Here is a 26375-nt window from a genome sequence, read left to right as displayed (position 1 = left end):
AATCTTCCTTTCCTTCTTCCCTTTTTCTTTTCTTCTTCTTCCTCTTGCTCTTTCCTATTTTTTACTTCTTTTCTTGCTCTTTCATCTTGTCTTTTTTCCTTCTTCTTATCTTCTTCTATTACTTTCTCTACTCACCCTTATCTTTCTCCTCCTCACCTTTCTTTGTGCCTTCCACTTTAAATAGTATTTCCTTCTGTTCTTTTTTCATGTCTACCGCTCCTCTTCTGCTACTTTTTCTTTCTGTCACTGGTTTACCACGACAGAGTCAGACGACTGCACTGTCTGATTCCTCCTACTCCTGCATTGACTAGAAGCACTTCTCCTTCATATTATACAGTGCAGGTTCTTCTATCAGTGCAGGGGTTAATCTGTTCAGTTGAGAGCTCTTGGAAGCATACCTGTATTAAGGCTCTCAGCTGTTCACTGTTAGTCACTCACCTCTCCTATATATTCTGGGCTCAGGCAAGCAGTCATTGCTCTAGCTAGCTTCATTGCTGCATGGTTTCAGAAGTTGGTGGAGAGTTGCTGTTTAAGAAGGCATTTGGTGGATTTATCTGAGACTGTTGCTTGGTTTTGGTTGTGTGCAAATCCTCTCCTTCTCCTACTTTGTTTTTTTCCCCATCATCCACTCCCCGGTGTTTTCCTCTGTTGTTTGTATCTACATATTTGTATGATCTGTATTTTCCTTTATCTGTTCGTATTAGCTTGCTAGTCTGGTTGGTGTCCTACCATATAATACTACTCCCCTCTTCCCTTGGTAGGGGGAGGGAAGAGATTGCGGGAGGATTCAGAAGCCCAGCAAGGTACGTGGCCCTTGGCGTCTTCACCATTAGCACTTTGGCACTTTGACAACTTTTTTAGTGTAACTGTGCCCCTATAATAATAGTATTGGTGTGTCTCACCGATGTCTTAGAAGTTCTGTCCTGGTGTTGGGGAAGCGGCCCAATTGTATTTACTAAATATAGACAAATAATATAGCTTTTCTTTTGTTGTTTGAGAACGTGTTTGGTGGAAATCCTCTCCTTCTCCTACTTTGGTTTTTCCCCATCATCCATTCCCCAGTATTATGCTCTGTTGTTTATGTGTGCATATTTGTATGACTGGTATTTTACCTGTATATACTTTGTTAGTATAGGTTGGTTTATTGTGATACAGTGCTACTCCCCTCTTCCTTAGGTAGGTGGAAGGAACAGGCTGAGGGTGGATTAAGGAGCTCAGCAAGGTATATGGCCCCAGCGTCTTCACCATTAGAAGTAATCCAGGGAAAAATGCTTGCTAGGGCACCACCTAGCATTAGGCACAGGGAAGGAGCCCCTGGTCCCGGGATACTGGACAACAGAGTCGAGACACTTTCACTTTCTTCTCCATTTTTTCCTCTCCTCCTTTTTGTTCTCATCTTTTTCTCTCCCCTTGTATCTTCTTTTTTTCCTTTTCCTACTCTTTTTCCATTTCTCCTCTTCTTTCTCCTCCTTCCTTTATCAACAATTTTTTTCTCCTATCCTATCCCATAGTGCTGAATGACATTGAGGACCCCCACACATAGTATGGTGCCCCTACACACAGTATAATGCTCCCTCAGTGTCCCTCTACTTAATGATGCGCTATAGTCTCTACAGCAGCATGATGCCCCCACAGTACCCCAATACATTATAATGCCCCATTTCACAGTGCACCCCCCATAGTAAGGAGCCCCTCCAACCCATCCAAGTAATGCACTAGCAAAGTAAAAAAAGACCCTTCTCCTAGCCCTGTTTCTGCCATGAGCTGCTCCGCTCTGTGCTTTTGGTGGCTTGGCGCAGGAACTGAGAAATTTTGACATAATAACACCTCCAGCACTGAGACTCAACAACTGTGTCTGCATCTTCAAAACACAGAGAGAGCTGAGGTCAGGACTAGTAATGAGCGAGCACTAAAATGCTCGGGTACTCATTGCTCGGGTCGAACAAATTGGAATACTCGGGTGCTCGACCCGAGCAACGAGCCCAATGTAAGTCTATGGGAAACTCGAGCATTTTTCAGGCGGCTCCCCCCGGAGGTCTGCAGAGGGCCTAAAAATTGCCCAAATCAATGGGAACAGTGCTCAAATGACATGGTAACAGCATGGGGAAGACCCCTAGAAGCATCTCTGACTCCCAGATCACTGCTGTTAGCAACGTGGTCAGAGTATTTCGCCACTTTTACGGACTCACAATAAAACATACAAAAACGAAACCAAAATGGATTTTCCTGGGAAATATGTTAAAGAACATCCTTTCCAGGGTAAAGACTTGTATAAAAGGCAAAATAAATAACCAAAAACAAAATTACTCCTCCACAACTTGGGCTATGTTCACACGTAGCGTTTTTGATGCGTTTTTGCACTTTTGAACTGCTTTCAACCAAGACAAATGCATTCACCAGGAAATTTTATTTTAACATTTTACAACCTTATCTGGCCTTGTGGTGTGTGACACATCATCAGAGACATGCATACAGTGCTGAAAAGACATGGGAACAGCATGGGGAAGACCTCTGGAAACATCTCTGACTCCCAGGTCACTGCCTAAAAGTGTGCACATCATAAGTGATCCTTGGAGCATGTGAAGATGCCTCCCGCCATGCACCTGTCGTTGCAGGCTTGCAACAATCACCATCCACGTCCTTGTCCCACTGCAGCGTTCAGTTGTCCCTACCCCATTCCTTGGAATGCAAGTGCAAGTATGCAGGCAGCCACCCACCCACCCACAGGCTGCAATACTATACTGCCAAATTTTTTACAGCTGCTTATACTTGAAATGCGGCCTTTTAGGCTCATGGAGGCAGAAGCTTTTTACAACCTCATGCTGGCAGTGGCCGGGTGTCCATACTCGGTCCCCAGCCACCACTATATTTCTCGGTATCGCCTCCGCCTTCTACAAGCACGGGTCCAACAGCATTACCCGTGCCCTCCCCAGTGCACTTACTGTGAAGGACCGCCTAACCACAAACACGTGGACAGGTGAATTTGGCCAGGGATGGTACGGAGCCAGTCCACAACTTTTTTTGCTAAGTGTTGTATTTAGCTCGGTAAAAGTACTTACATAGAGGAAAACCGTATGTACCCTGCGTATTATTTCTCCCAGGAAGTCCTCTAAAGCTGCTTGTACTTGAAATGTGGCCTGAACATTACTGATGGTACTTTTCTGTGGGAATTTGCTTGCCTCCTACCAGCCTGGAATATTTCCAGAAAACTACGGTACAACGCCATGGTATTAGCACTGCCCCCAGTACCAGTAGCAAAGCCATCCCCAATTTCCTTCTCAGGAATTTTATTTGGTAGACTGAGTGGCTGCTCAAATACATTTTCTCACAAAGGAGCTGAAGATAGAGTGGCGGTAGGTGCAAGTTTCTCCAGCCTGTTAGATATTAGAGGGTGAACGGCAGCACATTGGATCAGTGGTTAGCACTGAAGACTTGCAGGGATCCTGGGTTCAAATCTCAACAAGGACAACATCTGTAAGGACTTTGTATGTTCTCTCCGTGTTTGCATGTGTTTCCTCCTCAGTAAAAAAGCAGCCATAGAGTGTCCAGGAACCTTTTCACACACTTTTCTTAGCCAGGACTGCTTCTTGGCAGGGTTGAACGGTCCCACCAGAGAATCCTCTGGTGTGCCTTGGCTTCTACCTCAGGAGAGTTCATGATAGCGCTAACTTGGCAGCTGCTATGGGGCTCTTGAGCAGGGGAGAAAGGTTAGCCCTCAGAATCAAATCCTCTGGTGGGCATAATGTTTTTCAATCTGAAACAGCTTCTCAGTGGGAGTTATATTTCACCACAGCCATATTTTTTAGCTAGGTGAAAGGACTGGCATAGAGGGAAACCGTATCTACCCCGGCTGTCATTTCTCCGTCACCAGGTTCCGCCCATTGTCACACACAACCATGCCTGGCTGTAGGATCAGCGGTGAGAGCCACAGATCAGGCTGCTGTGTTACAGCTTTCAACAACTCTGCAGCGCTGGGCGGTTTGTCAATTAAGCATTAAGCATGTTATCTTCAGCACAGTCTGTTGCCGCTTGGCCAAGGCAGTGCTGCAGTGCTGTCAGCTTGTGACTGATGTGGTCATTTCGGAGATGGAGGAGGGGCATGAGCTGAACAATGTGATTACATTGTTGTTAAATTGGTGACGCTGTTTTTTATACTAAAGAAAGATCCTATTGTTTTGCTTTTTTACGTTTTTTTTTAAGACAAATGCATTCACCGGGAAATGTCATTTTAACATTTTGCAACCTTATCTGGCAATGTGGTGTGTGACACATCATCAGACACATCCTGTTTTTTTATGATGGAGGGACTCTGAAAGTCATAAAGCCTATTTTTATAGGGACATCAGACGGCCCTTACTATTCTTAAAAAGCCAGCAGTCGGCCCTAGATATTGTTAAAGAGCCATCAGCCGGCTATGCTTTGTTGTTCCCATTATGAACAAGTGGGTCTCCAATACTGTTATTGCGTATCCAGTGACTGCAAGGGCTGCCAAAAGTTTGGACGCATCCCAATACCCCTTTGAAGAGACATAGAGGAGGGTCTCAGTAAAAAAAAGTTCCCATTATAAAGGAGCGTGTCTCCTATAGTCTGCTATACAGTTATAGGGTATGCAGTGAGTCCAACGGCTGACCAATTTTAGGAAAAACCCCACTAAGAATTTAAAGACACACGCAGCAGGGTCACAGTAACAAGGTAAAACATGTTCCCATTAGAAGGGAGAGGGTCTGCTATACAGTTATAGGGTATGCATTGAGTCCAACGGCTGACTAATTTTAGGAAAAACCCCACTAAGAATTTAAAGACACATAGAGCAGGGCCACAGTAACAAGTACGACATGTTCCCATTAGAAAGGAGAGAGTCTGCTATACCGTTATAGGGTATGCAGTGAGTCCAACGGCTGACCAATTTTAGGAAAAACCCCACTAAGAATTTAAAGACACACGGAGCAGGGCCACAGTAACAAGGTACGACATATTCCCATTAGAAAGGAGAGGTTCTGCTATACAGTTATAGGGTATGCATTGAGTCCAACGGCTGACTAATTTTAGGAAAAACCCCACTAAGAATTTAAAGACACATAGAGCAGGGCCACAGTAACGACAAATTCCCATTAGAAAGGAGAGAGTCTCCCATAGTGTTGGCCTATGCAGTGAATGCAAGGACTGCCAAAAATTTGGAGGCACTTCAATGCCCCTTGGAAGAGACGTGGAGGAGGGCCTCATAAAAAAATGTTCCCATTAGAAAGGAGCGGGCCTCCTACACTTGTAATGCCCATGCGCTAAGTGTATGGGCTGACAAACATTTACCCCTGGGCGGTATAGATGAACATACTGTATAAAAAAATTTTTTTACAGGCATCATAAACACCCTTTAAAAAAATTATGTGGGTGTTGCATCACAGACCTAGGACACCCTGGTGATATGGTGGTGGAGGATGAGGAGAAGGAGGAGGACAAGAGAAATTAGCCAAAATCAGGAAGCGTATACCCATGTGTGGGTGTGAAAAGGTGCATGGGACTGCAACTCCCAAGAAAAGACAATGGATTTGAGTTTATGTTACGCTGCTATCATTCGGAGGTGTTGAGAAGTCTGGCCCAATCCAGCCCTTGTTCATTTTTATAAGAGTCAGCCTGTCAGCATTTTCAGTTGACAGGCGGATGCGCTTATCAGTTATAATTCGACCAGCGACACTAAAAACCCGCTCTGATAAAACGATGGCGGCAGGGCAGACCAGGACCTCCAAGTCAAAGAGAGCCAGTTCATTCCACATATCCAGCTTGGATACCCAATAATTATAAGGCACAGCGGAATCATGGAGGACGTTGGTATGATCGGCAAGGTACTCCGTCAGCATCTTCCCAAACTTTGGACTCCTTGTGAGAGTACCCCGCGCCTCAGGGCCTGTGCGAAGGGATGGTCTGAGAACACTCTCCCAGAACTTTGACAGCGTTCCCCTGCCTCTGCTGGATTGAAGTTGTGTCTCTCTCGCCTGTACTCCTTGGTTGTCCAACGAAGTGTGCCCTCTGCCAAAAGCGTTTTCAGATGGGAATTTTTTTAATAGTTCCGCAACAAGGGCCTTCTGGTACTGCTCCATTTTTGTACACCTGTTCACCTCAGGAATTAGAGATATAAAGTTCTTCTTGTAGCGTGGGTCTAGAAGTGTCACCAACCAGTAATGACTGTCACCCAAAATTTTGAGTACGCGAGGGCCATGGGAAAGGCAGTGTAACATAAACTCAGCCATGCGTGCCAGACTACTAACAGGCAAGACTTCCGTGTCCTCACTAAGAGGATGACTGACCATGCTCTCCTCCTCCTCCTCTCTGTCCTCTGGCCATCCATGCTGAACAGACGGTATGACAGCTGTGCAGGTAGTACCGTCTATAGTGCATGAAACTAGCTCCTGTCCTTCCTCCTCTTCCTCATTGTCTCCCAATCCACGTTGGGATGAGATGAGGCTTGGCTGTGTGTAATCACCCTATATGGTTCCTTGCTCCATCTCATCGTGCTCCGCATGCAATGCATCCTCTTTGATTGTGAGCAGAGAGCATTTCAGAAGACAGAGAAGCAGGATGGTGACACTAATTATGGCATCATCGCCACTCACCATCTTGGTGGAGTCCTCAAAGTTTTGGAGGATGGTACATATGTCTGACATCTATGTCTACTCCTGCGGTCTTATGTGTGGAGTCTGAACTGAATACCGACGGCCTTGTTGATGCTGATACTCAACAGCTTCCCTCTTCTGCTCACAAATCCTTCCCAACATCTGCAGTGTAGAGTTACAACGAGTGGGGACATCACACACCAGTCAATGGTGCCACCCGCAGACACTGTTCCTGGACCCTGGGGTTCGACCCACAAAGTTGGGTGCTTTGCTGCCATGCACCTGATCATGCTGGTGGTGGTCAGGCTGGTAGTTTTGCCACCCCTGCTGATGCTGGCCTGGCAGGTGGTGCAAATGGCCTTTTTGGGGTTATCGGCAGAGTCTTTAAAAAACAACTAGACTCGGGAAGACCTAACAGCTACACTGGCAACTTCCTTCGTGTTGGTGTTACGGGGAACGGGTGCCTGCCTTCTGTCTGCGGCCACCACACTGCTTCTTCCTGCCTGTTGGGGTGCTCTGCCTCCCTCCCACTGTGTGCTGCTGTCCTCGCTCTGCATGTCCTTCTGCCAGGTTGGGTCAGTTACTATATCATCCACCACCTCGTCTTCCACTTCCGCACCCTGGTCCTCCTCCTGACTTTCTGGCAACTGTGTCTCATCATCGTCCAGCTCTTGTGACACTTTCCCACCATTGCCTTTGTGTGACCGTGGCTGCTCAAATATTTGGGCATCACTGCACGTGATCTCCTCTTGCCCCGCTTGAAATAGACCGGGCAAGAGGCCCAAATCTATAAATGGAAAAGTGAACAGCTCTTCAGAGTGTCCAAGTGTGGGATAAGTTGTCTCTGGGTACTCGTCATGGTGGGAGGAAGGAAGATCAGGGTGAGAAATATGCTGTCCAAAATCACGGCTACTGAGACTTGACCGTGTGGAAGACAGGGTGGTGGTGGTGGTGGTGGCTAAGTGACTGGAAGCATTATCCGCTATCCAACCAACAACCTTTTGACACTGCTCTGGGTACAATAGTGGTGTGCTGCGGTCCCCTAGAAATTGGGACAGGAAGGTCAGACGAGAAGATATGGGTGTTTGTTGTGGCACAATTTTGGCTTTCCCACAGCCTTGTCCTCCACCTCTGCATGCACCATTACCATCACGTCCAGTTCCATGTCCCTTGCCTCGTGCCTTGAACATTTTAAATGGAGGACAGTATCTTCCACGCTCACTACAAATGACTGAGCGAACTTATATGTGATCCGTGTGACGAAGAAAACAGAGTTCTAAATACCTGGCCTGTAGGTAAGTAGTTTGATCAGCAAACTCCGGTGAATTGCTTCAATGACACACTAAAGGAAATTTTTAATGGAGGCCAGAAATGGCAGTATTTTCTGACAATGTATATGGGATCCGTTTTACGGAGAAAACACAGTTTTAAGTAGCTGAATTTCTTGCGCTCTAATATGGAAAGGACCTGGCTGTATTCTGCAGTGCCAACAAGCAAATGGCACAGAAAAACGGTGTTCTCTGGATTGCTTTTATAGCAAATAATGAGGATTAAGAACCAAAGAAAAGTATTCCTAGTCTCTGAGACCTGGGCCTTTGTATAGAAATATCAAACAGCAGCAGAAGGCAGAACTGGAATGGAGCCTCTTGTGCTATGTGCACTGCAGTCTGCTATATACACTGCCTGCCTATACACACTGCCTGCCTGATATCTCTGCAGATGGATTAGTCCTCAGAAGGACTGTTTGTTAAGATGGATATGTGTAATGTGCGGTTTTTCTCCATACACTACCTAATACACAAGCAAATCTCTTCCTAGCTCAGCAGCACCTCTCCCTACACTGTCTGATCCGGAGTGACTGTGACGAGCATGGTGGCGTCTGGTCTGATATAGACCTGATGACGCTGTGCGGCCAGCCAATCACTGTAATGCCACAACCAACATGGCTGCAGCATTACAGTGAGAGGCAGACAATCCCTGCATGTTCATTGGCTCTCTAAAGAGCACCAAACATGCAGGGAGGGGACCCGAGTTCCCACCCGAGCAACCCGGAAATAGTCGGCGAGCACCGAGCAGTAGCGAGCACGTTCGCTCATCACTAGTCAGGACATATCTCTGACCTACTGTAACTCTAGGACAGCTTCACAATTCTGGAAATATCTTGTTGGGTTGGGGAAGGGTTCGGGGGTACAATTATAAATTGTATCACAGATCCTTTTGAATCTACTTATTGATTGAGAGGGATCATGTGATACATCATCTGACTCAATAAAAACTTTAATTAACTTGCCTTTTTGAGCCTTTCTTTGGCACTGTGACAACTTTTCTTAGTGTAACTGTGCCCCTAGAATAATTTTATTGGGGTATCTCACCGATGTCTTAGCAGTTCTGTCCTGGTGTTGGAGAAGAGGGCCAATAGTATAACTAAAGTAATAACACATCATTTTCCTTTTCTATTTTTTTTTAACAGATAAATATCGAGATATAGCAATTGCATTCGTATGTGGAATGACTATCACAACCTTATTTGTTTTGCTATATAAATTAATTAGAAGGTAAGAATTCATATTCATTGTATCATTTCGTTGTAATAATCCTGAAAATCCGTACAGATTGCACTGCCTATAGTATTCACCATACAGGCAATCACAATTCTATTTTGTTGCAATACCATTCATGATCACACGGTGTGCTGTTAACTCATGACTAAGTCCTTTTGAAAATACGATGCGTCCATCCTTCCCTTTTCTTGAAGTTGGTCATGGACTACAAATTCTTACAAAACCCAATTTAATACATTATTGTGACATGTTGGAAAAACCTCAGTTGACTGCAATTCACATCTCGGCCAATGGGTGGCAATACAAAATGTTATAAACCTCTCCTGACAGAGTGCCAAAAATAATATGCTATTTTTGTTTGTTTTCTTGATTTTTTTATTTGAAAGCAAAATAATTGTGTATCACATATATTAAAAAAGAGGAAGGTAGGGACATAACAAATTACATTTTATGATTCGGCGTTGAGGTGTCTGTGTTGTCCCTGACTTTAATGAGACCAGACAAATATGTCTTATTGGCAATGTTCTTTAGAACCAAGAAATATACAAATAACGTATCCGTTAGACTATTAGGTTTTGAATTTGAAGCTATTTTTGCTTCAAAATCAAAATTGCATTGAATAAGTTTCCTCTCAACACAACAGGACAGCATGTTTAGAGTGAACTTAGTGCTGTTATTTTGTGTGTTTTTTTTCACTTGGAAAAAGACACAACATGTCAGTTCTTAAAAAAATCACTACTGGATCAATTAAAGCTTGTTCTTTTTATAAAGGTATCACTATATGGTCTAGTGCGCTGTTTTCCTACAGTTTTTATCTGTCCTATGTGGTGAATAATTCTTAGATATTCTATCCAACTCAATTTCAGGAAAAAAATGTGCAAAAAGAAGAATTATGTGAGAGAAAAAGAACCATCCGAGAGAACTGAACCCCCAGCAAATGAGAAACATGGACACAACACTGAGGTATACAGAGTAATGATCCTATATGTAGAGTATGCAACACTAACCTCCACCAAACATCATTCATCACCCTCGTGTAGCTTGACCTATGAGCACTTATTTTCTATTAAACCTACAATCTGAACTAAAACAAAAGATGAGCAAGTTGGGATGAACATGGATCAGTGTCGGATGAAAAATGCAGCAATTTTTTAGTGATTTCATAAGGTAAAACAACCGTACCACCAAAAAAAGTCAGGTCTTACAGCAGCACTTACAAGCTCTTTTCTGTAGAGCCTGTAAGTGCGGTTCTAAAGTTGAAGTGCTCTCACAATCCGACCAGCTCCACTGCTACTGATGCAGCAGAAGCAAAGCTTCCCCTGCTTGGCACAAGTTTAAGCCTTTGGGCAAACAGGACCACATCAGCAAGCAGGATGCTTAGGGAGCATTGCGCTCCTGTTGAAGATGAGAAGAACCCTTAAAGATGGATACCACACAGTGCGCTCTACTTATGAATGCATTGTGAAAAATTGCTGATGGCTCACATTAGGGATGAGCAAATAAATTTGAGTGGAATTTAATTCTACTCAAAGTTTACAAAAATCCAAAAGATTCGGCAAAATGCAGAATCTTTTGGAACTCGTTTCCACGTGGACCCAGCAAATGACGTACACCATCTAAACCAAAATAGGTTTCAAAATAAAAGTAAAAAAATATCCTTATGCACACCTTACCGCTCACCTCTCCGGTCACCTGTCTGGTCTTTGCCACATCTTTAGATTGGCAATGCTCTTGCTGAAATCCCTAAATTCAAGGTCACTGCATTATGACATCCCCTGACCTTGCATGCACATGCAAATAGCCCTCTCACACCCCATCAAAGCTAGAATTTTCAGAGGAGAATAATGCCTCGGTTTACAGTTGATGGAGTTGCGCCGTGCAGCTCCGCAACTGAGCATTTCTGGTCGCCATCAGCAGCGCAAAAAGCTGATCTACGAGAAAGCCACATATGTGGTAAACAGATGTTACAAATGTGGTGTGAATAAAGCCTAAGCAGCGCACAACACTGGTCCTATATTTTATAATGTAGTTAATAGTTCTCTTTCTTGCACAGGAGGAAACATACAACAATACAGAGCTGGATCCCAGTGGAGTCCCATCAAAAGACGACCTCCATTATTCCACCGTCGCTTTCACAGCTAAACCCTCCAAAGTGAAATCAAGTCAACCAGAATCCGAATATGCAGAAATAAAAGCGAAATAAACTGAGACAAGGACGATGCGTGATCCCATCATGATCTGTGGATTTTGTGTAATTATCTTGTGCCTATAGGATTAATAAATGATTGGCAGCTATGGATACAAAATTATTTTATAGTTCTAGAAACCCTTAATACCAGTTTAATAAATGTACATATGCTATATGTCAGGATTTCACAGGGACTACACCGGGGAAATCAAACAATATCCCACCGCTGCCACCAATTTGTCAGGCTTTCGTTAGGGTTGAGCAGGTATTTGCGCACACACGATCCTGATTACTCCCTTTGTAGCTATCGGCAAGCGAGCAGAAAGCGTATGGCATAAACGCCTCCAGATTTCAATGCATGGAATATGTGTATAAGCCCCCGTAGGTTACTGCCAGTTTCACGATAGCCCAATTATTATTATTCGCTGCCACCACCGACCCAATTTGAAATATAATACAGGCCAGGTCGGAAGCCTGCGTCCTGGAAGCATACATGGCTTCGGAGGAGGGAATGATTACAGAGCAAAAGAAACAGGACTATTAAATTTTATATTTAATCCAAAAGGGAGGCAGTGTTTACGAAAAATATACAAAAGGTTTTACAAAAGGAGACATTTACAGGACAGAATATATAATTACACAAAATAAACAGAATTAAAGAAGAACTTACTATAAATATCGCAGAGACGAATCCATATAGCTGGAGGGGGGGAGCCCGAATTTAATTTGACCGTTATCGAACGTGATCCTTTGCTTTTAGAATCTATACCCCCGGCAATGAATACTGACCCCCCTTTGGCTGTGTCTTTTATGCCACACACCCCCTGTGATGACCTCACGGGGGCTGGGCTCCAGCCTTCATATTTTTATCAACATATCTGGTTTCTGCGATAATTTCTCGCTGGTTGATCGCAGAAGCCCGACAGTGGTACCATATTTTCTATTATGAATTTACCTTTCTCCAGAGACCACACATGATCTTTCTGCATTCCATTATTCTGTACTTTTGCGTTACAGCTCACCGGAGGGGCTTATAGCTACGGAAAAATATCCATATTGCTCCTTAGCTGACCCTGCCATTAAAAATATGGGTCTCACTATTATCGAAATTATAGAACTTCAGATATTCCATATTTTGCGTCGGTGCCGGCCCGACTGAAGATTTCTGTTGAATTCTTTTGAAGTCCAGGACTAAATCTTTCTCAGCTAGTTGCAAATTTTCGCAGGTCTGTGTCACTGGAAAATACCCTCACATGCTAATTGGGTCAGCAGCACCTTTTGTGCTAACATTTGCCTGCCAGCCAATTCTGCTGTGTGTGCTAATTTGCATGGAGACAAGTGGTGGATAAGGGAAGCGGAAAGAGCGGCTTGGGGAGAGAAACCTTTTTTTAATATTTCCTTAATATTTTCTATGACACTATATATGGAGGAAAGTATGTGCCCCCTCCACAATACACCCACAGGAAATTTTCTGACCTCCCATTCTACAACCAAGGGCATTAGTATGAAGACACTTCTCTGCAGATATTATATCTCTTGCTCTTCTGGGAAGGTTTCCTACAAGATTTTGGAGAGGTCTGTGGGAATTTTTGCCCCTTGATATAGAAGAGCATTTGTGAGGACACTGATATTAGGGGGAGACCGGGCTCACAATCCCTGGTCTAGGTCATCACAGAAATATTGTATGGGGCTGAGGTCACGACTCTGTGTCTTCCTACCAATCTCCGTCAACCATGTCTGTATGGATCTTGTGCACTAAGAACAGTAATGAGGAACAGAAAAGGATCTTCCCCAAACTGTTCCCATAAAGCTGAAGCTAAAATTGTCCACAATGTCTTGTGCTTAAGTATTAAGTTTTCCCTTCACTGAAAATAAGAGACTCCTGATTACAAGCCCATAACATTATCCTCCTCCACCAATTGTACAGGGGGCACAATGCAGTCAGGGGTAACACCCTCCTGGAATCAGCAAACCCAGACTCCTCCATCAGACACGAGATAGAGAAGTGCAATCTGTCACTACACAGAACACGTCTTCTCTAGAGTCCTGTGGAGGCGGATTTACACCACTCCATCCAATGCTCGACATCATGCTTGGTGATGTATGGCTGCATGCAGATGGTCAGCCATTAAGCTCTCGGCGGGGGCGCAGTGTTTGTGCTGATGTTAATACCAGAGGAGGTCTGAACACTGCAGTTATGGGGGCAGCAGAGCATTGGTGACTTTTCTGCCCTTTGCTTCTCAGCACTGAGCACCCCTCTCTGGAAAGATATGGGGTCTCCACTTCATGGCAGTTCACAAAATATTTTTGTTCAAAAAATTGACTATTGTCACATATACTGTAGAACCAGCTTTGTGTGAAATTTTGTTGGTTTGAAATAAAATTAAAAAAACTTTGCCTACTACAGGTGTACAAATTTGTACACTTGGTATTTGGTCACCAGCCGCCACTATTTCTCCCATTGTGGCGTCCACGCCTTGCACCAGCACGTGTCCAGGAATATCACCCGTGCCCTTACCAACATGGTTACTGGGATCATTCACTTAACGACCGACATGTTGACAAACGATTATGGCCAGGGACGCTACATTTTTCTGATGGCACACTGTGTGAACCTTAATTAGGCAGGGGCCGAATTCCCCCCTGGCATGGCACATGTGGAACTAATGCCGAGGATTTCTGGCTCTACTTCTATCAGGGTTTCTTCCATCTCCTACATCAGTTCCTGTACTGCTTCCTGCTCTTCCTCATCCTCCCTCTTCGATGTGAAATCTCAGAGCACGTCATCCACATCAGCATACAAACAGTTAAAGCATTTCTTGGTTTTAGTCATCAGATAGAGATGATCTGAGAGATTAGATAGAAAGAACAGATTTTGTGGAAGTCCAAAGCCACAGGGTTGGAAAGCATGGGAAAGTATAAACTTTTGGGCAGCATGTGGATGGCCGCCACTAACTTTAGTGGGCCTTCCCGGGACGTCTGGGGCCTACGGCCCAAAAGTTACAGAAAAGAATGCCTTATTCACATTCCAGAAGCCCTGCTGTGTGTAGCAAAAATGTTGACTTACTATGAGCACCGACCGCTGGGCGGCACTCATAGCATCTCGGTAATGACAACCGCAATAGTCTCTATGTCAACCCATCGGCGCTAAGTTATCATTTGACGGGTGCACCAATGGGCGAGTCTTATGACACACTTCTGGCGCAGCCATGTTAAAGAAGTTTGACAGCGGCATTTAACATGTTAAAAGAACCAGCCCCAACATTCACGTGTTAAATATTATTTCTTTAGTGACAACCCACACAAGGCCTTGTGTTGATTGTCATTAAACAAATACTATTCAACATGTGAGTGCCAGGGCTGGTTCTTTTACCTTACTTGTGAGTTGATTCCCCACGTGCACCAGCTGATGAACGGAGTGCTGACTATTTGAAATTCTTTTAACATGTTAAAAGCCGCATGTGGATCGCAATTCCACCTGTGGCTGTTAGGGGCACATGACAGCTGATCAGATCAGCTGTCACGTGCCTGAAAACATGCGGGCTCAGCGCCGGAGCCCGTATGGAGTGCAGGGATACGACCTTTGACGTATGGATACGTCATAGGTTGGTACGGGGTTAAATTATACAGTTTTTTACACTTTGACTTAGATACAAGTCATTATATTTACTCCCATTATACTTGTTATTCAAAACCAGCATCTGAGCATTAGAAATTACTCAGTCCAAGTAACGAGCACCGGAGCATTTTAGTGCTCGCCCATCTCTATCCATCACATATAACATCAGCGCAGCATTAGCACCGAGCAGAACAGCAACGAGGTCCAACAGCAAAAGTCTGTGATATCTGTAAGAAAGCACAAACCCAATTATAAACCTCCTGAAAGCTCCATCTCATGACTTGTGCTGAAAACTATCATAAGTAAATTATAACTAACACTATTCTAATGGGATCTGACATTTCACCAATGAAACGATGAAGACGAATAATAGAAAAGAAAAGAGGAAGTGAAGGAAGATTGATCAGTAGGAAACATGATGGTGAGCGAAGCGAGCGGAAGACTGGAGAGTTAGGCTATGTGCCCACGTTGCATTTATGAAGCAGAAAATTTCTGCTGCATAAATGCAAGTCCTCTCCCGGAAAAACGCATGCGGAATTCCGCACGCGTTTATCGCGCTTTTTTCGCGCGTTTATCACGCGTTTTCCACATGCGGAATTGCCTTGCGTTTTTTATGCATTGGACAAAGGCAATTCTGCATGCGGAAACGCAAAATTAAATGACATGCTGCGGATTTTTGAACGCGGCATAAACGCTGCGGAAAAATCCACAGCATGTGCATAGAAGTTGCGGAAACCCATTGGGGATCATGGGGTGCGGGTTACCAAGCATTTTACAAGCGTTTCCGCTGCGGAAATTCCGCATCAAAAACGCTTGTAAAACGCTACGTGGGCACACAGCCTAAGACTCCATTGTGCTGGGAACAGGACGAGCGGAGATCAGCGGTGCCGGCTCTATACTCCTGATGTTATAGACTTTACACGGTGAGTGCAGATTGTTCTCTACCTTTATAGATAGAAGAGAGAAGCTTCTATCTGTTATATTTAATCTAAACCAGAAAGAAAGCGCAGGATATTACATGACTGACATCAGTCACTATAATGACACCGCACTGACGAGCCGTCACGTTCTCTATGAACTTTTACTTATTTTTACAATAAATTTAAACTACATAAATAAATAGATGAGAGATAGAAAATATATAATAGATAAATGATAGATAATAGATAGATAATAGATAATAGATAGATAATAGATAGATAATAGATAGATAATAGATAGATAATAGATAATAGGTAGATGGTAGATAATAGATAGATGATAGATAATAGATAGATAATAGATAGATAATAGATAACAGATAGATAATAGATAGATGATAGATAATAGATAGATAATAGATAATAGAAAGATGATAGATAATAGATAGATGATAGATAATAGATAGATGATAGATATATGATAGATAGATAGATAAAGATGGATGATAGATAATAGATAGATAATATATAATAGATAGATAGATAATAGATGGATGATAGATAATAGATAGATAATATATAATAGATAGATAATAGATAGATGATAGATATATAATAGATAGATAATAGATAGATAATACATAATAGATAGATAATAGATAGATAATAGATGATAGATAATAGATAGATAATAGATAGATAATAGATATATAATAGATAGATAATAGATGGTAGATAGATAATAGATCGATAAAAGATAGATAATAGATAGATGATAGATAGATAGATAGATAACAGATAGATGATATATAATAGATAGATAATAGATAATACGTAGATAATAGATAGATAATAGATAGATAATAGATAATAGGTAGATAATAGATAGATCATAGATAATAGATGATAGATAATAGAGAGATAATAGATAATATATAAATAGATAATAGATAGATCATAGAAATATAATAGATAGATAACAGATGATAGATAATAGATAGATAATAGATCGATAAAAGATCATAGATAGATAATATATAATAGATAATAGATAGATATTAGATAATAGAAATATAATAGATAGATAATAGATCGATAAAAGATATGTAGATCAATAATAGATAGATGATAGAAAATATATAGATAATAGATATATAGATAGATAATAGATAGATAATATATAGATAATAGGTAGATGATAGATAGATAATAGATAATAGATGAATAATAGAAATATAATAGATAATAGATCGATAATAGATAGATGATAGATAATAGATAGATAAATAATAGATAATAGATAGATAATAGATAGATAATAGATAGATAATAGAAAGATAATGGATAGATAGATAGATAGACAGATAGATAATAGATAGGTAGATAATAGATAGATAATAGATAATAGATAGATAATATATAGATAATAGATAGATAATGGATAGATAATAGATATATAGATAATAGATAATAGATAGATAATAGATAGATAATAGATAGATAAATTGATAATAGATAGATAATAGATATATAATAGATAGATAATAAATAGATAATAGATAGATAATGGATAATAGATGGATAATAGATAATAGATAGATAATAGATAGATAGTATATAGATAATATATATATAGATGGATAATAGATAGATGATAGATAGGTAGATAATAGATAGATAATAGATAATAGATGGATAATAGATAATAGATAGATAATAGATAGATAATATATAATAGATAATATATATATAGATGGATAATAGATAGATGATAGATAGATAATAGATAGATAATAGATAGATAATAGTTAGATAATAGATAAATAATAGATAAAAGATAGATAATAGATAGATAGATAGAAAGATAGATAGATGATAGACAATAGATAGATAATAGGTAAATAATAGATAGTTAATAGATGATAGATAGATAATAGATAGATAGACAATAGATACTAGATAGATAATAGATAGATAATAGATAATAGAGAAATAATATATAGATAATAGATAGATAATAGATAATAGACAGATAATAGATAGATACTAGATAGATAATAGATAATATATAGATAATAGATGATAGATAATAGATAGATAATAAACAGATAATAGATAATAGATACCAGATAGATAATTGTTAGATAATAGATACTAGATAGATAATAGATAGATAATACATAGATAGATAATAGATAGATAATAGATAATAGATAGATACTAGATAGATAATAGATAAATAAATAAATGATAGATAATAGATAGATAATAAATATATAATAGATAAATAGATAACAGATTGATAAAAGATAGATAATAGATAGATAATAGATAGACGATAGATAATAGATAATATATAGATAATAGAATAGATAGATGATAGATAATAGATTGATATTAGATAATAGATTATAGATAGATGATAAATAGATAGTTAATAGATAATAGATAGACAATTATTAGATAATAACTACTAGATAATAGATAGCTGATAGATAATATATAGATAAATGGATAGACAATAGATAATATATAGATAACAGATAGATAAATGGATAGATGATAGATAATATATAGATAATAGATAGATAAATGGATAGATAATAGATAGATAATAGATGACAGATAATAGATAGATAATAGATAGATAAATAATTAATAGATAATAGATAAATAGATAGCAGATAATAGATAGATAGAGGGATAGATAGATGATAGATTTATTTTTCTACTTTTAAAAAATAGCATAAAGTATAATAGATAATGATGAGCGAGCATGCTCGACACTGCTCGGTACTCGCCCGAGCATCTCACTACTCGGGATGTTCGGCGAGCACCGAGCATTTCCGGGTTACTCGGGCGGGAGCTCGGGTCTCCGCCCTGCACATTTGGTGCTCTTTACAGAGCCAATGAACATGCAGGGATTGCCAGCCAGTCACTGTAATGCCGCAGCCATGTTGTTTGTGGGCATTACAGTGATTGGCTGGCCGCACAGCGTCACCTCGAGTATTTAAAACCGGGTGCTGCCATCTTGGACACAGTCGCTCCGGATCAGACAGTGTAGGGACAGAGCTGCTGAGTTAGGGAGAGATATATAGTGCGAAATAGGTAGTGTAGGGTCTCTAAAGCATGACAAATCAAACAAACAGTTCTTCTCAGGACTAATATCCATCCCAGATATCAGGCAGGCAGGCAGGCTGTATAGGAGACGCAGTGGTTATACCAGCAAACGCTGCATTACAGTCCTGTGTGCTCAGGTGGTCAAATTGCTAGACTTATCCCCCGGTCTCAGGGGCCAGGAAAAATCCTTCTTTTTTTTTCTAAGTCAGACTGTACAAATATGCTTCTTATTAACCTCTTGGTATCCCCCTCCCCAAAAAAAAAAAATTGAGTGTGCCTGTGACTGTTCAGACACCAATATATCTGTTTAAAAGAGTCTGGTGTAGGCCAGAAAAATAGAACTGTGGTTTTGAAGTTCCACGGGTCAAATCTCTGTATTATCCTGCTTTTGGCATTATTTGCCATAAAAAAACTGTAATAGTGTCTCCCTGACTGGTCAGAGACCAATATATCTGTATAAAAGAGTCTGGTATAGGCCAGATAACTAGAACTGTGGTTTTGCAGTTCCACGGGTCAAATCTCTGTATCATCCTGACTCGCCCCCTGGGCCGTGGGGCACTCGGATCCAGGCAATAGGGAACGATGGGAGTAGTAGTGGCAACCCGGTTCCGTGGCTCAGGGTGGTCAGGCCAGTGGTAGTCCGTTATGTGCTATTGATTATGTCCGACTACGCCACCCATGGATTTGCGGTCATTAGGTACCGCCGCTGCAAGGCAGACCGCTGGGGCTGATGAAGTGTGCAGCTGGGATGGTGTGACTCCCCACGGGAAGAGTGCGGCCCCAGGGCAGTGTAGTGGATGGTGGGAGTGATGGTGGTGAGAGTCCCAGTACCGGTAGTGCTGGAGGCGCGAAGGAGCACACAGACAATAGGTTGCGGTCCAGGGTCTTTACTGAAACAGGTAAACTGACCCACAAACAGTCCCAGCTAGGAGGGGACCTGGATGTCTGAGAGCAACGGGGAAATTGGCCCTGGTCAGGGTGAGGGTGTAGGCCTACCGTGCTTTCTGCGCTCCTTCTGGCTATCTCCTCGTTATAGGGTAACAGCCCACGTTTCCGAGCTTTCCGTGTATTCTCGCCTGTATGGCCTGCGACGTGGGTTCCTTTCTGCTCCCAGCCTTGTACGGCTTTACTGGTCCCTTTGGTTGTGGCAGGGCCTCCAGGCTTCTTAGGCCAATGAATATACAGTCCCTTGCAAACTGGTTATCTGCTGGAGAATGTGGAATCCTCCCAGCCTCAGACACCAAAGTCTGGTAAAGTAAGTCTTTTATCTGCCAAGACAGGCTCTCTTCGCCTCTTGTCTCTGGCTTGTGGCTCTCCTCCTGCCACACTTCCTCTTAGGTGCAGTGCAACTGTCTGTCCCTACTCTGCTCTGGGACAAGTCTCAGTGCTGAGACAGGCCATCAAGTTCTCTCTAACCTTGCCCCCAGCACCAGCTTTTAAAGGGGCAGCCTGCTCCCCCTACTGGCCTGAGACAGGAGGCATTGCATGCTAATGGTCCCCTGACTAGAGAACCTCCCCCTTGCTCTCAGACACAGCTTTAATTACACTTGTGGCATCCAGGCCAGGGTGACACAATCCTCTTTTGGGTCTTTTTTACATATAAAAAACAGTTTGAGTGTGTCGCTGACTGTTCAGCCCCAAATATATCTATTTAAAAAAGTCTGGTATACGCCAGTAAATTAGAACTGTGGTTTTGCAGTTCCACGGTTCAAATCTCTGTATTATCCAGCTTTTGGCCTGTTTTACGTAAAAAAAAACAGTCATAGTGTCTCCCTTTCTGTTCAGTCACAAATATATCTGTTTTAAAGATTCTGGTGTAGGCCAGACAAATAGAACTGTGGTTTTCCTCTTCCACAGTTCTAATTTTCCTTTTTATTACCCTTTTTCCATTGATAGTGCGAGTGTAAGCTATTTTACTTCATTTACAATGGGCAAGGCGCGTGGCAAGGGACGTGGAACTGGACATTCTGGTGATGGTGCGTGTAGAGGACGGGGCCATGGCCAAGGTGAAAATGTGCCACAACCAACAGCCACATCTTGTCGCTCCCACTTCTTGACTGAATTACTAGGGAAGCACACTACAACACCAGTATTGCGAACTGATCAGTGTGAACAGGTTATTAATTGGATAGCAGATAATACTACCAGTTACCTGGGCACCACCACCTCTGGTCTGTCTTCCACACGGTCAAGTTTTAGTAACCGTGAGTCTCGACTGCATTCTCCTAATCACCCTGATGCTCCTTCCTCCCATCATGCCGAGTGTCGTCAGACAGCAACTGATCCCACACTTTGACACTCTGTAGAGCTGTTCACTGGTCAATTTCCATATTTGTGCCCCTCGCCTGCTCCGCTTGAAGTGGTGGAAGAGGATCCCATGTAGCGATGCCCAAATATTTAAACAGCCACGGCCACAGGAAGTCGACGCTGGCAATTTGTCACAAGAGGTGGACGATGACGAGACACAATTGCCACGAAGTGAGAAGGAGGATCGTGGTGCGTAAGTGAGAAGGAGGAGGTGGTGGATGATCTAGTAACTGACCCAACGTGGCAGGAGGACACGCAGAGCGAGGCCAGCAGCACACAGGGGGAGGGAGGCAGAGTACCCCAACAGGCAGAAAGAAGCAATGTGGTGGCCGCACACAGAAGGCGGGTAACAGTTCCCCGTAACACCAACACGAGGGACGTTGACAGTACAACCGGTAGGTCTTCCAGAGTCTGGATTTTTTTTAAAGACTCTACTGATAACCCCAAAAAGGCCATTTTTACCACCTGCCATGCCAGCATCAGCAGGGGTGACAAAACTACCAGCCTGACCACCACCAGCATGATCAGGCACATGGCAGCAAAGCACCCGACTTTGTGGGGCAAACCCCAGGGTCCACGACCAGTGCCACCGGGTGTCACCACTGCTTCTTCCGCTGTTGTGCGTGCAATAGAACCCCCTGCTGTGCGTGCAAGGCAATCCCCTGTCCATACTGCATGCAAAGATGCCCCCTCCTCTCAGTCTTCACTTGTTATGGCAGTTTCTCAAGAAACAGCATCAACGTCCACGTCCACGTCCCACCACAGCTTTCAATTGTCCATATCCCAGAGCTTTGAACGGAAGCGCGAATTCGCAGCCAACGCCCCACAGGCCACAGTCCTAAATTTGCACATTTCACAACTGCTTGCGTTGGAAATGCTGCCTTTTAGGCTGGTGGAGACTAAATCCTTCCACAACCTTATGGCGGTGGCCGTCCCTCGGTTCTCGGTCCCCAGCCGACACTATTTTGCCCGGTGTGCCATCCCCGCACTACACAAGCACGTGTCCCAAAACATCTGCCGTGCCTTCAACAACGCAGTTACTGGGAGAGTCCACCTGACAACGGACACGTGGACAAGTGCTTGTGGCCAGGGACCGTACATCTCCCTGATGGCACACTGGGTAAACATAGTGGAAGCCGGGACCCAGTCGGACCTTGGGACGGAACACATTCTCCCCACACCGAGGATTGCAGGCCCTATGTCAGTCAGAGTTGCCCCCACAGTGTACATTTCATGATCTCCACACTTTCCTTGTCTGCTAGGTTACTATTTTGTGGAGGCTGTCAGTCTGTTTTGGGTTTGCTGGGTTGTTTCTGCAATCATCTGTGTTCACTTCCCTTGATTAGTCTTCTACTTAAGCATGCTAGCTCCTTCACCCAGTGTCAATTGTACACTTGGTATTGCCTGTGTAGGACTGATCTCTCTGTGCTCTGTGCCTGACCCAGCCTGACTATTTTCCCTTACCTGGATTTTGACCATTTGCTTGTTATCTGACTACTCTTTTGTCTGCTCCCTTTGTACTGCGCCATCTTCCTGGACTTGACTTTGGATTGTTTGACCTCCCTATTTTTATCTAGTAAGTAGCTCTTATATTATATTTCTTTCAGTAATATTAGTCTCTTCTCTCCTCTTCTGAGACTGTTATTTCTGTAGTGACTCGCGTCACATTACACCTATGGATCCGTTACGTACTTTGTGTGATCAGGTGGCGAATCTGACTCAGTTAGTTCAGGATCTGGCCTTGGAACAACACAAACTGGCGTCCTCACAGGCTCAGTTACAAGACCAGATTTCTGGTACGTTTACAGTCCCTCAGAATCTTTCCTCTCCGACCACTGTCTTGACTTCTGAACCATCTGACGTATTTTTTAGCCCCCCTGAACCGGCTATAGCACTCCCTTACAAATTTTCAGGGGAGAAAGATCAGTTCAGAACTTTCAAAGAAAGTTGTAAATTATTGTTTACCTTGCGTCCTCAGTCATCAGGGAATGAGTCACAGCGGGTGGGAATTATAATGTCACTTCTGCGGGGGAGTCCCCAGACTTGGGCATTATCTCTACCCCCTTTTTCTCCTGAACGTCTTTCTGTGGACACTTTCTTTGACGCTTTAGGACAGATCTATGACGAACCTGACAGGGTCAAGGTGGCAGAGACAAGGATCATGAACCTGACACAGGGGAACCACACAGCAGAAGACTACTGTTCTGAATTTCGTCAGTGGTCTACTGAGGTTCTCTGGAATGATGCGGCTCTCAGGTGCCAATTCCTCAGGGGTCTTTCGGAGCCTCTAAAGGATGCTCTGGCTCTGCATGCTCCACCTGGTTGTTTGGGGGAGGCCATGACTCAGGCTATCCACATGGATCGGAGGATGCGGGAGAGACGCAAGGTTCAACACGAGGTTCCATTTTGTCCACCGGGCCCGGGTCGTTTACCAGAGGTTGGAGCTGCCAGCTCAAGGGTTAAGGAGAGGAGACGACGCCTGGAACTTGGACTTTGTCTGTATTGTGGCCAATCTGGACATCTCTTAAAGGATTGCCCATCACGACCTGCAACGAATAAGCCATCGGGAAACGCCTAGGTCTGGGTGATTGTCGAGTAGGTCACCCAAACTTACAGGTACCCTTTTACTCCTCTGATAAAGAATTGTTGAATGCTGAACTTCTGTTTCAAAAACAGTGTCTATCAACATTTGCCTTTATTGACTGTGGAGCCGCGGCTAATTTCATTGATTCGGGACTTGTTCAGAAATTAGGATTAGGGACAGTTAAGTTAGAAGACCCTATTCAAATTGTGGCTATTGATAGAACACCGTTGCTAAAAAATCTGGTTCAGTTAGTTACGGTGGAGTTCACACACAAGTTGGTGTCACTGCATACAGAATTAATCTCCTGTTATGTCCTGGACAATTTACCTGCTGGGATTGTGTTGGGTCTTCCTTGGCTGCGCATACATAATCCGATCATTGACTGGTATCAGAAAGATATTGTCAAATGGGACCCTCATTGTATTGAAAAATGTCTTAAATCTGTGCATGTTTGCTCCGTTAGTCTGGAGGGTCTTCCGGAATACCTGAAGGACTTCGGAGATGTTTTTTCGGAAGTAGAGTCTGAGATCTTACCTCCTCACCGTCCCTATGACTGTGCTATTAATCTCATTCCTAATGCCAAATTACCCAAAGCTCGCTTGTATAACTTGTCTGGCCCTGAGCGGGCATCCATGAAGGCTTATATTAACGAAAGTTTACGGAAAGGTCATATTAATCCTTCCTCATCGCCGGTTGCCGCCGGATTCTTTTTTGTTAAAAAAAAAAATGGAGGTCTCCGTCCCTGCCTCGATTTCCGAGAATTAAACAAGATAACTGTTAAAAATACTTATTATTATTATTATTTTATTATTATTTATTATTATAGCGCCATTTATTCCATGGCGCTTTACATGTGATAGGGATATACATAACAAAAGCATTTACATAATCTTAACAAAACGAGTCAGCGACTGGTACAGGAGGAGCGAGGACCCTGCCCGCGAGGGCTCACAGTCTACAAGGGATGGGTGAGGATACAGTAGGTGAGGGTAGAGCTGGTCGTGCAGTGGTGTTTATTGCAGGTTGTAGGCTTGTCGGAAGAGGTGGGTCTTCAGGTTCCTTTTGAAGGTTTCCACGGTCGGCGAGAGTCTGATATGTTGGGGTAGAGAGTTCCAGAGTAGGGGGGAAGCACGGGAGAAATCTTGTATACGATTGTGGGAGGAGGAGATAAGAGGGGAGTAGAGCAGGAGATCTTGTGAGGATCGGAGGTTGCGTGCAGGTAAGTACCGGGAGACTAGGTCACAGATGTATGGGGGAGACAGGTTGTGGATGGCTTTGTATGCCATGGTTAGAGTTTTGAACTGAATTCTCTGGGCAATGGGGAGCCAGTGAAGGGATTGACAGAGAGGAGAGACCGGGGAATAGCGGGGGGACAGGTGGATTAGTCGAGCAGCAGAGTTTAGGATAGATTGGAGAGGTGCAAGAGTGTTGGAAGGGATGCCACGGAGTAGGAGGTTGCAGTAGTCGAGGCGGGATATGATGAGGGCATGCACTAGTGTTTTTGCAGAGTCTTTGCTGAGGAATGCACGGATCCGGGAGATGTTTTTGAGTTGGAGTCGGCAGGAGGTGGAAAGGGCTTGGATATGTGGCTTGAAGGAGAGATCAGAGTCCAGGGTTACCCCAAGGCAGCGAGCTTGTGGGACTGGGGAGAGTGAACAGCCATTGACGTTGATGGATAGGTCGGATGGGGGATGTGAATGAGAGGGTGGAAAGATGATGAACTCTGTTTTATCCATGTTGAGTTTTAGAAACCTGTCGGAGAAGAAGGATGAGATGGCGGACAGACATTGTGGGATTTTGGTTAGTAGGGAGGAGATATCGGGTCCAGAGAGGTAGATCTGTGTGTCGTCAGCATAGAGGTGATACTGAAAGCCGTGAGACTCTATGAGCTGTCCCAGGCCGAAGGTGTAGATGGAGAAGAGCAGAGGTCCTAGAACTGAACCTTGGGGGACACCGACAGATAGGGGGCGAGATGAGGAGGTGGTGCATGAGTGGGAGACGCTGAATGTCCTGTCTGTTAAGTATGAGGAGATCCAAGATAGAGCCAAGTCCGTGATGCCAAGAGATAAGAGAATCTGGAGTAAGAGGGAATGGTCCACTGTGTCAAAGGCAGATGACAGGTCCAGAAGGAGGAGGATGGAGTAGTGTTGCTTGGATTTGGCATTTAGTAGGTCATTGGTGACTTTGGTCAGGGCAGTTTCAGTTGAGTGATGCGGTCGGAAGCCAGATTGTAGACGGTCGAAGAGGGAGCAGGAGGAGAGGTGGGAGGACAGTTCAAGGTGGACATGTTGTTCTAGAAGTTTTGAGGCAAAGGGGAGGAGTGATATGGGGCGGTAGCTGGTCAGAGAGGAAGGGTCAAGGGAGGGCTTTTTGAGGATGGGTGTGATTGCGGCATGTTTGAAACATGAGGGGAAGACTCCGGTTGTTAGTGATAGATTGAAGAGGTGGGTTAGGGTTGGGATGAAGAC

General features: G+C 43.3%; 1 protein-coding gene across 3 annotated transcripts in view; it reads left to right on the top strand.

The window, feature by feature from the left end:
- Positions 1-11475, top strand: part of LOC141173008 (sialic acid-binding Ig-like lectin 14) — a 77750-nt gene extending 66275 nt beyond the window's left edge. For 2 of the 3 annotated variants that reach the window (XM_073657628.1, XM_073657627.1), the window contains 3 exons: positions 9079-9163; positions 10036-10132; positions 11223-11475. In XM_073657628.1, coding sequence (XP_073513729.1) covers positions 9079-9163; positions 10036-10132; positions 11223-11372 — 332 coding nt within the window. In that variant the 3' untranslated portion in view covers positions 11373-11475. Of the gene's footprint in view, positions 1-761; positions 804-9078; positions 9164-10035; positions 10133-11222 lie in introns of all 3 variants that reach the window. The other variant, XM_073657625.1, reaches the window with a different exon arrangement.
- The last annotated feature ends 14900 nt before the right edge of the window (positions 11476-26375 follow it).

This window comes from Phyllobates terribilis, unplaced genomic scaffold, assembly GCF_046119375.1.
Source record: "Phyllobates terribilis strain yellow unplaced genomic scaffold, ASM4611937v1 Scaffold_12__6_contigs__length_324123572, whole genome shotgun sequence".
Taxonomy (NCBI): domain Eukaryota; kingdom Metazoa; phylum Chordata; class Amphibia; order Anura; family Dendrobatidae; genus Phyllobates; species Phyllobates terribilis.
This window is presented reverse-complemented; position numbering and strand designations above follow the sequence as displayed.